Genomic DNA, 18,211 nt, shown 5'->3' on the forward strand with positions numbered 1-18,211 from the left:
TCCAAAACGTGACAGATACCTTCTTTTTTTTTCCTTTGAGAAAGGCAAATTTGTAAAGCTTCAATCCGTTTATACTAACAATTCCCAGATTTATTTTATTTTTTTTACTTAAGGTGTCAAAGACAAATAAAACGTGTGAAAGAACAGAATGCCTACATAATTCTACAAAGACCAAGTGCAGAGTAAAGTTTTCGCCAGCTGCCCTCCCTTCGTTGACCTAAATTTCTTGGACTTGTACTATTCATAATGTGCTCTCTAATGCACAATGTAAGGTAATTAGAGTCATCTGTATTTAACTTCCAGAGGAAAAAAATTCTATTATCTAATCTAGCTGATCCCCTGATAGCCTGTTGAAAGTAAAATACTGTAACCTATTGCCTGCCCTTTGACAAGTGCTAATTATTTCCTGTCCAAGCACATTTTTCTCATGTAATTCCAAAGTACACAATAGACTGATCTCTAAAACATGGGCAGCCCTGCTAGTACCACGGCGGACATTTTATAACTTTCACCACTGTATGCTTGATGGCTACCACAGTCAGTGCTTCATTCCAGACATGGAGCTGAAGCTTTGATGAAGTGAAGTGAGGTGTATGGTAACAGTCTGTTTATGCAGATCATATGGATGAGTCTCAGATAGGTCACTGGGATGGGAAACATCAAATGGAAAGAAAAAGGATTAAGGATATTTAATACTCAAAGGACACTTTCTTTCAGAACTTTCAAGGCACAATGCTCTTGAAATTTTCTTTCAGGTGTTTAGTTTTAAGGAGGCCTGCACTTTGTCTGCTTCTAAGCCTTTCCCTACCCCCACCCAAGAGCTCTGGCATTTGTGTGTCAGACAAGGCTATGTCTACAACTGCAACATCGGCTCCAGCCTCTGATTAAATCATGAACTGTAAAAGCGGAGGCCAGAAACACTGTAACCACATTATTTTTAAATGACTCTTGATTGCTGTGATTCCTGTTGACTTAGTATATTAGGAAATTATTGTTAAGCTAAACAAACACTAAAAAGATATTCCTCTCATTACAATTATTTAGCCTTGTTCTGTCTCTAGAAAGCTTTCTGTTCTGGTTCACAACGAGGATGCATGTGTCCCAAGGAAAAGCTTTAAGTGATTTCCTCTGTTTCCAACGTAGTCAAACTATTTGCAGTATTTATGAAGTATGCTGATGGAAAACAAAAAAACACAACCAAAACCAACCTAAACCCAAAACACACAAACAATATAATTCCCTTAATTTTTTTTAAAAGGAAGAAACAAAATATACATTACAATCTGAACAATATTATAGACCCACCTTACTGAGCTCTTTTCTACTCTGAGTTCTTAACTCATAGTATACAAATAAACATCACATATGCATAAGAAAGCAAATTTATAAAAACACCGTTTCTAAGTTGTAATAGGTGCTATTATGTAGCAATGCTTAATTTCTATCTAAAGCTTCTAAACTGTTCCAAGTGCAATCAATACAATTACTGGGAGCAGCAAACCCAGACAAGTGTCAGATCTGATATCTACAACTGACTTTCTAGTCAATCTAAGAAACCTCAGGACATTTCATAAGTTATATATTAAAAACAAAACAAAACAAAACAAACAAACAAAAAAATCAGGAGAACTCTCTTAATTGGAACATAGAGCGCGGGTCAAAAATCATGCCAGTTAAGTGTTAATTTTGATAAACCAAGTCTCATAAAGAAAAGTTTGGCTAAAAGCTGTATTTCATTGTAAGCGCAGGACATCTCCTGGTCTTAAAAGGAGCTGTACATTTGGAAGAAAAAAATCAGAGACTAATAGGTATTATATGTAATTATTTATCATATATAAGAATATATATATATTAAATAAATATAGATCTACAGCTTTTAGAAATGTGAAAAAAGTTGACATGGACTCCACAGGTAAAGAGAATGCAGATGCTGAAAAACAGTTGCATATGGCTTTTTTTTTTTTTTTTGAATTCTCATATTTCTGAAAGAACTAGAAGTATGATTCAACTGTTTCCAAAATACAGTCATCTGACTACAATCCAGTAATATACATTTTTCAAATACGAACACGAACAACTTCTTAAAATTGTTAGTAACATCACCTGCTCGTAATAGAGCAATATGTTCAATTTAAGAACCCACGTATAATAAAACAGTCAACATGATGTGAACTCTAGAAATATGTACATGTATATGTACATGGATATGTATATGTACACGTATGCCAGTGTCACCCAACACAATCTGGTTAACACAAGTAGGGAACCACAAGAAGTGTGAGCATTGTGAAGAAAGCAGGCAAAATGGACATCTTTTAGTATGGCAAGCCTGCTGGGCATATTGCTCATATTGTTCATAGTATAAAGAAAACCTCAGGGCATTTAAGGCAACAGCAATCCTCAAATATCTATGCTGTCTGTCAAGGTATTCTCAATACATTGCACTACATAAGCACAGTAAAGGAGCATTCTACCCCACAAATTATATCTGAAATGAGAAACATTAAGTATTCTTCCATTCAGAGAAAAATACCAGGTAAGCTGTAAAACTTGTGAATTTTTTTAAACATCTACTTTTTTTTTTTTTGACTCCCTAGAAGTGGTTTAATAAAAGTGTATTTGATAGACTTATTTCTAATTTCAATATCTCACTATCTTTCTCAAATTTCTCACCTTTCTGTCCACTCTTTACGTAACCTTTGTCTCTCAGTAAGAACTAGCAAGAAGCAGCTGATGGTTTCATTCCTTTGTTCTTCAGTTTGTTCCTTTTTTCTAACTTCATGGAGGACCAGGCTTGTCTTAAAGGGAAAAAAACACATAAAAATTATAATCTAGAAATAGGAAACAATGTGTAAAATTAATAAAAAGCCCATAAGCAAATAAGGACAGTAAATCAATACCTTTTTTTTATTACACTTCCACTGCTGACAAATCAATACAGTAAATGATGGTTAGAAATGGCCACCATATATTCAGTATTTAATCAATGTACATGGCACATAAGGTAAACCTTAAAATCTCATTGCCTTAAGTAACACAACAAGACATTGTGCATTCTAACATTTTATTTAAAGATATAATTCTTTTCTCTTTTAAACATTTTCTTACATCACATTATATCAGAAGTGTTTCCCTTCCTGGAGGATTTGTTTGGGGGACTCCTCCCCAAACCTGTTATCCTACTGAAGACAATTCCTGTTTGTATTTTATCTTCTGAAAGTTTCTAATTATGAAATTTCTAATCATGTCGCCATGCTCTATTTGTCATCAAATATTTCAGGCAAACAAGTAGCAAAACTCTACCTTTTTTCCTTTATGGAATACACTACAAATTGCTGGAAAAAAATACATACAGCAGATTTCGCTGTGGAGCAGGCTAACACTCAGCCCCTGCAGAGCTCAAGTTGTTGGCCTTTCCAAATGTTGCATTAACAGTTAAACCAACAAAACTGTAGATCTGTCCTTCAGCCACCCAGCCAGTCAACTACAAGTCCATCACTCCTCCTTTGTCTTCTACTACTACAAACTCATTCAGTTTCCTCCTCTTCCTTCCCCTATGCTTCCCATGGCTGCAAACTTGGGACAAAACCAGAGGGTGCTGATGCTCACTCAACTGACATGTATGCTGCTGTGCTGACTGCACAGGCAGCAGTCCAACCACACCACAGATCTTGAGTCCATGCTGAAGTCTTCTCCTTCAGTGAGAATAATTTATTTTTCTTTCTCTCCTTAAACAGCCTCTGATTTTCACTTAATTATCTTTGATATTCTAACCTTCATTCACATATTCCACAACCAGACCTAAGTATCTAAATGCTTTTGGGAAAGATGCGACTAAATGGACAGAATCCTTACATAAACCTAGTTTATTCCACTGAAAAGGAGGCTAAAAATATGTTTCTAACTTGAGCGGCTATGGAAGTGAGTTTCAAAACCCCACTCAGATATCACCAATAACTATAACTGCTTCCCCCAGCACGGGCTCTTTTATAGGAACACGATGGCATGGCATACAGCCTCCTTCTCAGCATCACAGTACACTTCAGTCTGCCCTGCCCAAGTGGACACGCACAGATTCCTCTGGGGTTTTTGTGAGATAAATGGTCGTTATCTTCAGGCTGTGAAAACAGGAAAATCTGTTCTTGGTCTGGCATTTTTTTTTTCCATGAGATAGAAAAATATGCAGATTATACACTTGTTAAGCTATGCAAAGTAGCAGTGGCCTTGCTACCATGATGATGGTTCCAAAAGACAAGCGTGACAGGATTCATACAGAAAATGCTTTTATTACACCAACATCAGGTAACAAAGACCACAAAGCATGCATTTTCCACTCCACCTCCCAGCTCCACCAGTTGCCCTACCAAAAGGCCTTACCCCATCATATCAAACTTACATATCAGAAAGAACAGTTTCTCAAAAAAAAAAATGAAAAAACAACAAAACATAAACAAAAAAGCCACCAAATGGCCAAAACTGCTGTCTATAGAGATCACATTCTTGACCCTGCTCTGACATTACAAAGCAAACAAAAAGCCAGGGAATAATTTCAGATAAGGATTCTCCGACATGGGTTTCCCTTGCATTGACCTACAACATCTTTTCCACAAGCTCTACTATCCACCAACTTCAACAGGCCTGACCTTAGGCTCACTTCCAGGAACTGCAGCGTTAAAGCAGGATTTGATAGAGGACTTCAACACGTGAGAACACACTCACATGAGATGAAGAGATGCACATCCCGCAAGAGATGAAAATGAACAGTCCTTGCCATTCAGAATAAATATGGCTCTTAAGGCTCTAACTTTTGTATTTCAAGATTTTTGACACAGCACTACAGGTAAAACTATCTCCATATAATAGCACGATCAGACTGGCCACACCACCAGGTCGCAGCATACCAGGATTTCCCTTTCAGAATTCTTGGATACCCTTATTATTTACAATGGGACAGGGAAATCCACAGGAGATGGTGAAGCTGGTGATGGTGTGGAAGTCTATTTCCCTCCAGGACTGCAGAAAAGCCACAAAGTTCAATGATGCAATGCCAGACAAATCTGCTAGTATAGTTATTTGCAGGCAAAAAGCATCAAGATGCCCTAAATAAGTGGTTCCCAAAGTGTAGACCATAGAGAACTGATAGCTACTAAGGACTTTTGAGTTAAAATTTGATCAAAAGAGGATGTCATTGGAGTTTTATCAGTCAGCAATGCTGGGTGACCACTTCTCCAAACATTGTCACGTAATGGTTGTGTATGAATGCTGATGGCCCAGCCAAATCGCAACTTTGGTACTGCATTCCACTAACTTAAGTCCCCTTCTTCTCTATCATAATTCTGGAAATTGAACATAATTTAATTGTTACTGAGATAACAACTATATTGCCCCAGACTTCTGTTAACACCTTTCATTTTTCTGGTGATGCAGACAGTTCAAGTCAAGCGCAGTTTGACACTGCCATCATAAAGGCTTCTTTACTGAGCCCTGCGAGTACTGTTGCAGCTACCTTGAGGGTGAAATAGTACATTAAGCAACATACAACAACAATACATAGCAATTTAACTGATTTACTTGTTTCCTAAGAGTGCTAAGGGCAGCAAGGTTACCTGGAATACGAGTGCAGGGTTTGCTATGTAGCTTTTATAGAGGCATTTCTTAATAACTCGCTATTCTTATTGTCTCAATAAAAATCCTAAATTGTAATAAATAAAGCAGCATTCTGGGTAAAATTATATTACAAAACACCCTCCTTTGAAAGATTGGGTTTTGCAAGTAACTTGTTTTGGGATTTATTTTTAACAAGGGGATTCAATATATACCTTGACTGATAAAGGTCAAGGGTTCAAGAAACTCGGTCAAAGATGTTATCAGCTGGGAAAGCCATTTCCTCACATCAACACTGATAAAAATCCATCAGAAACCCGGCCGATACCACCCCTACTCTAAAGGGCAGGAATGACCTTCTTTTGAACATCACTATAGTTGCACATCCCATCAAAGAAAATCTGACCCCGTGTCTCAATCCTTTTAATGTTCTTTAATGACAGATAATTGTCTACAGAGGCCCCCTGTGCCCAACGCTGAGTGAAGCCTTCACTTTTCTGAACTGGACTCAACACTGACTCAGTGTTGTTCAGCACACTTGGGGCCAGAGGACAGTCGAATAAACAAACAATGCAGCCAGCCCTACAGCCTGTCTTATCTCATCCTTGGGCTCGCAGAGATTCTTGAGGGTGGTAATGTTTACAAATTGTTGAAACTTTCTTTCTTTTGCTTCCTGAGCTGGCAAAAACATATCCTGGACAACCCAAGCAACAAGATTACATAAATTGCTTATCACCTGGGGGAAGCTAAGTCTTGTCTCATTGGCCAGCATGTCTCTTTAATAAATAGCAATGTTAACATCTTCAAATCTTCCCCGTTTTTCCTTATAAATCTATTTAAATATTTAGGGCATTTCCTTTGTAATTCCCAAATGGCACAGTCTTAAAAATAAGGAAAACACAACAACACACAACCCACCTCTCAAAAGAAACAAAGTTAGGTAAGCATATATAAAGCAGCTGCCAATCTGGTCTTCCATGCGAGGCTGTTTAGCAAATGATATTCTTTCCCTTCCTCCTGGTTCAATGGCAGAACCAAATATCTATTGCTGTACTGACATATTTACTACGCAAGAAATGTATTTTAAAAGACCAATATCATATTCATCTCATTGCCACTGATGAAATGTATCAGTGACATATGACTGAATAGAAACTGTTAGAATGATGTATTACTATTAGTACTATTACTATATCCAGGATACACACTTAAAATTATGTTTTTTATTAGTCTTAAAGCTATTGTAATATTGTAACAGGATAACTGGTATACTTTTTTTTTTTTTCCTTGCATACACAGCAGAAGAAATTATGTTCCAACATAAATAAGGGACTATTCTGCTTAACACAAACAAACAAAGCATCCTCAATAACACACTCAAAAAAAAACACGCCGACACCTTTTTAGTCTTAAAGTTTGATTACCCTTCCTTCAATACAGACCTCTCAGGATTAGAAACATGTATAGCTGGAGACACAAAGCCTAATACTCTGTCAAACAAACTAGCCTTCAGTCTGAGCTGAAGTGGCACTTGGGACAGTTCATCCTTTGGTCCCACGTTATTAGGTCAAGAAATGATATTTTTCATTCTGAGTAAAAGATTGAATTTACTCATCACCAGTTTAAATAGGATAAGCTTCTGAATCTTTACTAATCACTTCCACTTTAATGTAGCAGTCGTCTCTCAACAGTCAATACCTAGCAGAGGAAGGAAAAACAGCAAGTGTAAAATCTGTAAACAGGGCTACAATTTAAGCTTTCTACATCTTGTTATCTTTGTGACTATTTTGCTGTTAGTGCAAAACAGTACCCTGATGAAAGTCTACAAAACCAGAACACTGTGCCTTTTAGAGAAAAAAAGAACCTGTAATCTATTAAGCCATATTAATTTAACATGTCATAACTTCCATGTGATAAAAAAGCTAGTAATTGCTTACAAACCACTGCTCATTTCTTCTTTGCTTTTAAATTTTTTTAACTTAAAATATGAGTAAATGCAGCCATTTTCATTGAGATGTGGAAGTAGCCAGTATGGTTTAAGTTATCACCCAGCAATTTGGGCACATTAAACCCAATTCTCTGCCTTTTGTTTATTAATCCGCTATGCCAGATATCACAGTTTCACTCAGCAACCCTCATGTTTTGGATGATATTGAAAAATGGCTCATGTTTGTCAAAGAAAGTTTAAAAAAATGGTAAAGAGGAAAAAAGTGTTGTTTATAGAAGCCAGCTGCTCTGGCTTCGGCGCCAGCAGCTCTTCATCCTGCTATTTTACGCTTGCAACCCCCACTGCCCCCACTGGCACAGGTACAACTAAATGTTGACTTCAATGCTTCAGAGAGCACTCAACTGATTCTGTACATGATTAATTGCCAAAGACATGGCTGACCATATGGAACAGAGAAAGCATCAAGTAATTCATACTTCTGTATATGATCATTTGGCCCCTGTTGTTTTAATGTACAGGAAAGAGCTAGTATAGCACAGACCTGGTGTCTTGCCCTTGACAGCCCATTAAGAAATCTCAAAGCACCTAGTTGAAGTTATGCTGTTGGCTTTTCAATAGCAGCCTAATAAAACAGAAGCAAAGCTTTCCAACTAGTCTTAAATCTTTCACATACAGTACATTAACCACTGCTGCTAAAACAACTGGTTTCTTATGATAGGAAATGGGATTTGATTTCTAGCCTCTGCATACTTACTGAAAGCCTTTTTCTGACCTTTGGAGGGTTTACAAAATCATTGTTCGTTTTCCTGCCATTTTCCCAGTTTCTTGCCATGGTGATCCTAATAGATTTGTTTAAGGTTCACTACATTCTACTCTTACTAGCTGTTATATGCAAACTGTACAACGAAGGTAGGCTCAAGGGAGCTGAAAGGAAAGAAATTATTATTAACTGTTTTCTTCCTGAGAGTCAGAGAAGTCACTGCAACATCTAAAACAATTTACTTTTAAAGAGCCTATAAAACAAAACAAAAAAAAAATCCTGCAAGAAAGCAATACACCAGCGTGTGCTTTCTTTTATCAGACTGGAGACAAAACATCAACTTTCATTTGAGAAGGAAGGCCAATTTATTTTAAAACTGTGGTATTCTCTGGTATGTCTGACAGAGCTCAATGAAAAGAAAAAGATGCAGACTTGGAATATATGTCACTATCATTAACTACTTTATATTAGTTTTATCTACCGTTAACATCTTTTCAGTCATATTCAGTCAAGACAAACGTTTAATAATGTTTCCCTGTCAGGATTCTTAAGATGACAGTGCTAAAAAGTTAATCCCCATCCTCACAGATCTTTTGGCAGTTTTGACATATGTTGGCAAGGATGTATTTGCTGGCACCTTCCAGTTGGAAAAATATTTACATAGAGTTTTCTTGTCTGTGGATTTTCTAGTTGTCTAAATTACCTTCATGCTCTGAAAGGCCTTATGTGGGAAATCCTAATAATTGGACATTCATTAGCAGTAATTGTCTAGGCTGATGAATTCAGCTAACAATACTAATACTCCAGCAGAATACATGAATAATCCAAAAGCCAATATAACACTTTGCAATTGTTTTTACTTTTACATGAAACACTGGCATATAATAAGATGAGAAATTCATACAAAGGTAAGATACTAAAGAGAGATAAAACATGAGCCAAAATTGATAGACTACTTCCAACATTAAAATGAGTCAAATAGTATGTCTGCATTTAAATAAAATATAAAGAAATGCAGAATGTTATGAAACATTTGTTTTTTGTAGGATGAAGGGAACAAAGTCTCAAGTTTTCACAAAGATCATGGACTCTCCTCTACCATTACATTCAGTAGCGCACAATCAGCTAAAGCACTTAAGCACATCTAAACTAAGCAAGTGCATAACCCAATTATAGAGTAGAATGCTTAAAGTTAGACATATGCTTAAGCTCTAAATACAACAAGCCTACATGCATTAAAATGTAGGCAGCTCTGTCTCTCTTTGAGGTATTCTCTGCTGACAACAAAGGATGAATACCTGACTTGATAGATGAGTAGTTCGACCTAGAAAAACCTACAGAGAGTAGATCACAAACATTTCTATAAAAACTTTAGGTCTCGCCTATATTAAAAAGTTGTACCATTTAACTACCGCTGCAGAGCTAAAGCAATACATTTTCTAGCTGTATGAATTTAAAGGTCATAAAGTAAAATAGGCAGAGCTTATTCCTACATGAGAAAGGAAATTACCTTTATGCCTATATAATTCTATCTATACTGGTGTCTTGAACCATATATTTAGGAAAACAGAATTGAGACAAGACTATGACCAAGTAGTTTTACATTATTCTGGCATGCCAAAACTGAATGAATTTCCAGCAGAGGGAAAAAAAAAAAAAAAAAAAAAACACTAATTTTTTTGCTGGATAATTTAATGTGGTTACAATGAAAAATCCGAAAAAAGTATAACGACCAACACTTTCAAAATCTTTTTGCTGCACTAACCAGATCAGCAGTGCTCTAAAGGTGAAGTATAACCCATCGCATCAAGAAAGAGCAACTGACCCACTCACAATGTTTGGAATAAGAGTGGCTTAGCACCTTCAGATGTATGGGTGAGTGAAAGGTTACCCTTTAGCCACATTCTCCCAGAGCATGGCCCCTCCACCTCTGAATCATCAATAGCACAAAGACAGAAGCAGGCCTACCATGCACAGTGGATTATATGAAGTGTAAAACATTGTGAGGGAAAAAGCTTTTGAAAGAAGTCAGGAAAAAGAAATCACGCTTGCAAGAAGATACAGCTGACAGGCTAGTCCCCAACAAGTGAATATGTTTGAAAACATTGTGAATTCAAGAAAAGAACGTGCCTTTTGTTTCCAAACCTACAGTGTGTCTTTACCCCAACTGTTGCCTGCATGGCTGAACATATGTTTTCTGAACAAGAATTGAAGCAGAAAGTGCTCTTTGTTATAATTCACTCCTTTGTATACACCTCCCTTTTTCCCATTTTGGTCACATGCAAACAGTAGTTATGCCGAACACTTAAGATCTGAAGGACTGCTCAGCAGTGTATGCTTCAGTGATTATTTACTATCGCTGAAATCAGCTAAAATGCAATACAAGACTCACTTCACTAATGTGCGCTCTGGACAGCTTACCTTTGGCAATCACACGGAGTACAACCTGCATTACTTTGCTCAGCAAGCAGACACAACCTTCACCATCAATTGCACACAGGTCTAAACAAGCACACAAGAATTGTACAGTAAATGGCTGAATTGGTTGAAATGAATACTATTTTGAATTAAATATGTATATAATTTTACTGATTCCAGTCAAATAATTCTTTATGTAAGCAAGGCTTTGCCTTGACTCATCTAATTTATACTGAAGCCTTTGTATGGTAAGCTATGTAGAAGCTTCCCTTAAAATATTTACAGACTTGTACCAAAGTCTCCAAACTAGAGCCTTTGCAGCACTCGAAACACAAACTGGAATCGCTAAGCTTAATACTATTGGTCACATGAGAAAATACTTTAAAATGTCCCCAAACTATGAGGAAAGATGGGAACACAGTGAGATGAGATTCTGAATTCATGACTGCATTTCTGTTTGTGACTATATTTCAGTGTTTACACTACACGTGTAGTCTGCCATACTATTGATTTCCTTGAAGAGCGTATCTTAGTAGCTTTTTAGTATGGAAAAGCCTTGAATACCAACATTTTTCTCTGATCACTGAAGCCACCACCTGTTGCCATCAAGCCACCACCACCTTAGCCACTACACTTTATAGCATGATGCCTTGTAAAAAATTGTTCAGATATTTGGGACATACTCTCGGTGTCATTAGTTTTACTGAAATAATTTAAAACATGAAGATTCAAGTTACAGAATGGGTTAAACACTGCAGAATGAAGAAGCTGCTAGCTACAATCAAATGAAATAGCAAGCCACTTATGTCCAGAAGTGCCTGTGGGCATGCTTTGTCTAAGACATACCATAGCAGAATAGCAATTTAGTACATATGCAAGATAACCACATACAGCTGAATCATATCTTCCAGTGACATATGGGTTTCAATGCCTTTATCATCCTCACAGTACTAAAGGCACTGGGTCTATGAATATCCCTGTGATAATGGGACTCTCACCAAGTTGTTTCAGAAATGAAGTTTTGTCACATTTGGCTCAAGTAACAGTTTCATTACCCCCAGTAGCACCATGACACACCTTTATGTAGATTTAAAATTCATATTCATGTAAGGGCAGTAGTACATACTAGCGGTCATGGCAAAAGGGAGAGAAAAACAATTTAGAACAAGCCCCTGGGAAGACCACAGATGAAAACAAACAAAACCTGATATCTTATGCTTATTCATTTAATGCATGGGGAATACGACATTGTCACGCACCAAGTAGGATGACACCACTCATTGCTAGACATTGATCATGACAATAGCTTTTGGTAGTCTGCTACTATGCAAGTCGTGATTTTTGTTCCTCAACTGAAAAGTAGGTAATCTGATTTTAGTCCCCCATCCTCCTCTCAGTCCATTGTTTTACATAAAAGAATGTGCTAGGCATTTAATATATAGCTAGGCAGTTAATATATAGACCTACAAATGGTGATGGCCCAGTGCTGAGGATGTGACAAAAAAAAAAGAACCAAAAAAGAAACCAACAAAGGAACACATACAGATTGAAAAGTTTAACGAGTTAATTTTCATCAGTCACCTAAAATATGTATAGTAACAACCTCAGATATAATACTTATAATAAATACAGATTCCTTCTGGGAGGGCAGGCAATTACTTACTTCTCTTGCACTCAGAGCACGTGTGGGAAAAAAAGTCTTACACGCTTCATCCTGAGTTCAGCAAGTCTCTCATGATTTTCTCACAGGCAAGCTCAGGAACTATGGGCTGGATGCACAGCCAGTGAGGTGGATTGAGAACCATCTGAATAACAGGTTTCAGATGGATGTGGCACAGGGTCCAGTTGGAGACCTGTAGCTAGCTGTGTCCCTCAAAGGTCAATACTGGGTCCAGTGTTGTTTAACTTATGACTTGGATGAAGGAATAGAAATGCTTCCTCAGCAAATTTGCTGATGATATAAAATGGGAGGAGTGGCAGATGCCCAGGAGAGCTATGCTGCCATTCAGTAGGATCTCGACAGACTGGAGAGCTGGGCAGAGAGAAACCTCTTGAAATTCAGCAAAGGCAAGTGCAGGGCCCTGCACCTGGGGAGCAATAACCCCAAGCACCAGTACAGGTGGGGGGCTGACCTCCTGAAAAGCAGCTCTGTGAACAAGGACCTGCAGGTCCTGATGGACAACCATGAGCAAGCCCTTGTGGCCAAGAAGGCCAATGATGTCCTGAGGTGGATTAGGAAGTGTTGCCAGCAGGCTGAGGGAGGTGATATTCTCCCTCTACTCAGCCCCACTGAGGCCTTACCTGGAGTACTGTGTCCAGTTCTGGGCTCCTGAGTACAAGAGGGACATGAAGCTCCTAGAGCAAGTCCAGTGAAGGGCTACAGAAATGATTAAGGAACTGGACTGTCTCTCATAGGAGAGGAGGCTGAGGCCAGGCCTGTTCGGCCTGGAGAAGAGAAGGCTCGGGGGGATCTGATCAACATGCGTACATTTCTGAAGGGAGGGTGTCCAGAGAGTGGGGCTAGACTCTTCTCAGCAGAGCCTGGTGACAGGCTGAGAGGCAACAGGCACAAACTGCCGCACAGGATGTTGTCTGAACACGAGGAAAATCTTTACAGTGAGGGTGACAGAGCACTGGAACAGGTTGCCCAGAGAGGCTGTGGGGTTTCTTTCCCTGGAGACACTCAAAATCTATCTGGACACAAACCTGGGCACTGTGCTCTAGGAGGCCCCACTTGAGCAGGGACTTTGGACTTGATGATCTCCAGAAGCTTGCTTACAACCTCAACCATTCTGTGATTCAAAGTAAACTCCGCCTGATTCTGTATGTGTACCTTGGTATACTCTTCTCACAGACACACAGACGGCACACGTGCCGTTCCATTTTGTCAGGCTCGACCGCAGTGGCCGACGCTGACAAGCTGGAGCACTCGCGTGTGGTGCTCGCAGGCCTCTGCTCCTCCTGAGGACAGGCCGCTTGCCACAGCTCTCATCCACCGCCACCAGGCCAGGAGATTAGGAACTTTCTGACTACTTTGTGTTCCTCCGAGTGTGATACATCTGTAAAACCTGCATTTTAGAAACTGGTTAATGCAAACTATAGCCAATTATTGATTATGCTATTTTGATAAATTTATGTTTCAGTAAAAAAAAAAAGAGTGCTATGCGTTGCACTTCATGGACTTTATATGGGTATTTTGCCCACGTTTCCCTTTCATCAGAACGATCTAATGTCACGGTTATATGGATGTGACAAGTACCAACAAGCTAATAGTCCACTCTATCAAAATACTGCTTGTTTTCCATTAATATTCCCTGGTCTCCCTCTCATATGGGTCTGTTTTCATTTCATTGTGATTTTGGGGAAGAATTTTTGCTCTCTCTCTCTCTTTGGAAGGGAGCAATAAAGCTCTCAGTAATTAATTTATCTCCTCAGGAGAAAGAAAATAAAAAGTTCATTTTTTTCATCCTTATAAAGGAAGATTATCAACTAATTAACCCAACAATTAAAAGTACACACATAGAATAAGTAGCTCAGGGGAAAAATAAATCAGTTCAGAAAAATTTCGGATTTCCTTTGCCACCTACTAGTGCATTAAAAAAAACACAATAGAAAAACTTTTTCAGGAAATATTTTCAGTTATAGTCTACTCAGGTTCTAAATGTTGTGATTTTGTCATATTCATTTTCCATGAACATTCGACTATTTATAGATGAATATTAGAGAAATATTTTAAGGCTTGAACGGCCAACTATTTGATAACTTCAATAGCAAAAATTATTATTCAGTTAATTTTCATTAGTGACATATCATTTAATCAGGAAAAATAAACTTTACCCTAAGATTCATATGCCTAACAAAGAAAACAAACAGTGCAATCAACAGATCTCTGCGAACATATGCCTATCAATTACATTCTGAATAAAAAGTAATTTGCTGAAGACTTTGGTAATTCAGCAAATACGACATTTGCATGATATGCTCACAAAATATGACAGTACAATTTGGAAAAAAAGAAGGCACAGTTACTCTGCTACGCTCTGCAACAACACGTTCAGTACAGTGCACTGTTGCATTTGCAGTTCTGGTGTTACCATTCACTCATGTTTGCTTCTATTGGTGCATGAAATAAAAGAGGGGTTCTCAAGTTCAGCTGCAAAGTCCAGCTTAAGAGAGAGGTCAAAGGTGGCTGACTAATCACCTCTGCACCCTTTGGGAAGGATCACTTAATCCACCAGTAGAAGTTACAGCAATGTCAAGGATGTAATAACATATATGGGCCAAGAATCTTTAACAAACACGTAGTGAGGACATGGCACAATGGAGATGCTCTCCATTAAACTAAAGAAGAAAGCTTTCTGATCTGCGTTGCTATAGAAATGGAAGTTAACAGTATGTGGAAGAAAGTTAGACCTGTGTTCTTCACATACCACAACTTCTACCTTAAAGATGCATCAGGACTAGTTATACCACAGCTATAAGTCTCCATTTAAAATTATCGTCTATCACATTGTCTATCACTTCACATTCTGCTTTAGCACAACAGCACAGGGCAAATCACATTTCACAGTATTTCGAGTCCACAAATAAGAGATACAGACTACGTAAAAAATAATTCAACCTATTCATATGGTACAGAGAAGTATTTCTCTTTTTAGAAGCAAAAAGATTTAATTGGATCAAAAATGGGGTTTTCTCCAATATTTAGACTTTAGATTTTAGTACCATCACCCTCCACCCCTTTTACATTTCTATTTAAGTTGTTATCATGCAATTTTGATATATATATATATATCTATATCTAATCAAATTTCACAGCTTATATGTTTTAAAATACAGCAACCAAATTCTGTGAACTTAATCTCATGCTGAAGAGTTTTCATCTCGGAAAAACACCTATTTTTGTCTCAACAGCAAGATGGTAAGCAAAAAATAATTTTCTGTCTGGGTAACACAATTTGAGAGCCCACAAAGTACTATTCTAAGTAAGCTACAAATTGCAGCATTCAGAACAGCGCTGTTTGATAAGGATTTGTCATTGCTTCATCTTCTAGAGAGAATAGTTCCCCCTTGCCTTGTTCATTCAGTGCTTACATATTCAGTACATAGAAACCATTGCATACAACCTTCAAATTCCTCACACTGGGAGGATCACACTCACACATATATACTCGTCATGTGCTAGTATAAATCTACGCATCTTAAAAGTAGATATGAATCAAATTAAATTCATGGTCCAAAATTATAAACGAATAAAAAGGAAACGACGTAGAACTGAGATGTCAAAAAAAAAAAAAAAAAAAAAAAAAAAGGCATGGCTGCAAATTTTTTGGCCTACTAAACCAACTGCATATGCCAGCCACAGATTATAATTAGACTTTGTTTTGAAATGTCCTAACATCTTGGGATTCATGGCAAATTTTAGATAATCAAAGCTATAATAATCCAGAAGATTTCAACTGTATCTTTCCTCCATACCTGTGACTACAGATAGAAAAGCACCAAACAGACTGAAATCTCCCAAAAACATTTTGGATATACTTCATTCATTTTTCAACTGATTAAAAACACTGAGCATACTAACTTATTTTGATATTTTTTACATAGTCAATCTTAAAACCTCTACAGCAACACATAAATAGAAACTGGTAAATTGTCGTGTAAAGGAAAAACAGTGTAAGCTTTGTTTACTACTTCTAGGATACTAGAAAAGAGGAAAACCTTTGTTTTGTTATTTGAGGTGAATTCATTGGTTCAGTTAAAAAAAAAAAAAAAAAAAGAAGAAGAAAAAGTATCACAGGTCAAAAGAACAAAATGACACACAAAATCCATTGCCAAACTGGCTGTCGGTTGGATGCACAAGAGTAATGCTAAACAACTGCGGTATGGAGACAAAATATGCTTTCTTTAAGACACTTTTACAATAAGTTATTTAAGCCTTGTGAACAGCCTTGCCTTGCATCCACCCCTCACACATTAATGAAAACAAAGGGGGCCCATTTACATTGTAACCCTGCAGTGGGGTTAAGCATGCGACCTTAAAGTATGGTGCGCTTGTGCTCAGTGGAAAGGTTCTTGACAATATAAACAAGAATTACTGCTGTTAGAGAAAGGGAAGACAATTAAAAACAATCTAGGATGCATGTTGTACAGCTGTTCAAGTTTCAGCTACATCTGACCTCTAAAGATGCTACGTATTTTACTTGAGAAACTTAAGCCATTCTGGTTTTATTGAAATAATCCTTCAGTAAAACCTAAATTTGTATGAAAAACATGAGGTTTTGTACGAGCAACACAATGAGAGTTGTGTATTGCTAGCAAAACACGCCATCATTGCAGTTAAAAAGATGTTGTGGTCTGCACATCTCTTTCCAATACTTATGTTTGCTAACAGCTAAGCAAAATGGAAATCTTTATGAAGAAATCTAAAAAAAAAAAAAAAACTGTTAAGAAAAAAAATAAACTGTTCTTGAAACAAAAGAGATTTCAATAGGTCAAATCCTAGAATCAAATCTGTTTGACAGACCTTTGTGCCCAGGCAAAACCTGCGTGATTTCAGCAAAAAAACTGCAGGCACAGTGTCCCGATATAGATCAGATTGCAGGACCAAGAAACCACAACATTTTTTTAAACTTGATTTTGGATACCATTGATTCCAAATGCAATAAAGAAAGACTGCAATTATGGTTAGTATTTTCATTATACATGCCTACAAATTTTCTAATAAGTAAGAAAATACTTAAATGTTAAACAGAAAATGAAGCAACAAGCTGTTTTCCACCAGTCACTACAACCAATTGTCCTAATATTGTCCTTAAAAAATAGGGTTAGAGAAGAAAAACTTCTGAGAAAATAAAGATCTTGGCTAAGTTTCTCAAAACCACAATTTTCCTGCCTGTTTGATCTTTGCATAGTCAGCATAAGCCACTGAAACTCCTCCACAAATGAAAGGCATTCATGGGAAGCCATCAGAAAGCATTGCTCTTCCTCTGGGACCCAGGACAATAAAAGAAAAGTTTGTGTCTGCCACGTGGGCCTACGATTCAGTTTAAATGAACAAACCATTGCAATATCCTTTGGCTTTGTGAAAGCGATACTTCCTACTTCTCTGGAAGAAAGGAAGTCATATATAAACAGAACAAAGGGAAGAGGCAACAAGTAGAGCCTCTCATAATAAATATTATGTTGAAAGTTTTGTTCATCAAACCAAGATTAAAAACATATTTTAATCTCCCAAGCTTTATGCCTTTGATGTATGTCGAAGAGGAAAGCTTATATATTTTGTAAGATTTACTACATTTCTAGTGGGAATAGTTTCATATTTCAGTTTTTTCCCTGTATCTGAAATTGAGAATGTATTGGGTTGATTCTATCCCCTAATGCTTTGTATGTCATATTGAGCACTTCTTTAGAAAACAGAAGTTAGGATGTCCTTTGGACATTTTTCCCCACAAATAGGCTAGTGCTCTACTAAGCAAAGC

The 18,211-nt window shown here is 37.4% G+C and overlaps 1 protein-coding gene across 4 annotated transcripts in view; it reads right to left on the minus strand.

Moving 5' to 3' along the window:
* The window catches only part of FTO (FTO alpha-ketoglutarate dependent dioxygenase), a 244,272-nt gene that overhangs the window by 130,862 nt on the left and 95,199 nt on the right, over positions 1 to 18,211 (minus strand). For all 4 annotated transcript variants that reach the window (XM_035336521.1, XM_035336523.1, XM_035336524.1 and 1 more), the window contains exon 8: positions 2,674 to 2,798. In XM_035336521.1, coding sequence (XP_035192412.1) covers positions 2,674 to 2,798 — 125 coding nt within the window. The remainder of the gene's footprint in view (positions 1 to 2,673; positions 2,799 to 18,211) is intronic.

This window comes from Oxyura jamaicensis, chromosome 11 (assembly GCF_011077185.1).
Source record: "Oxyura jamaicensis isolate SHBP4307 breed ruddy duck chromosome 11, BPBGC_Ojam_1.0, whole genome shotgun sequence".
NCBI lineage: Eukaryota > Metazoa > Chordata > Aves > Anseriformes > Anatidae > Oxyura > Oxyura jamaicensis.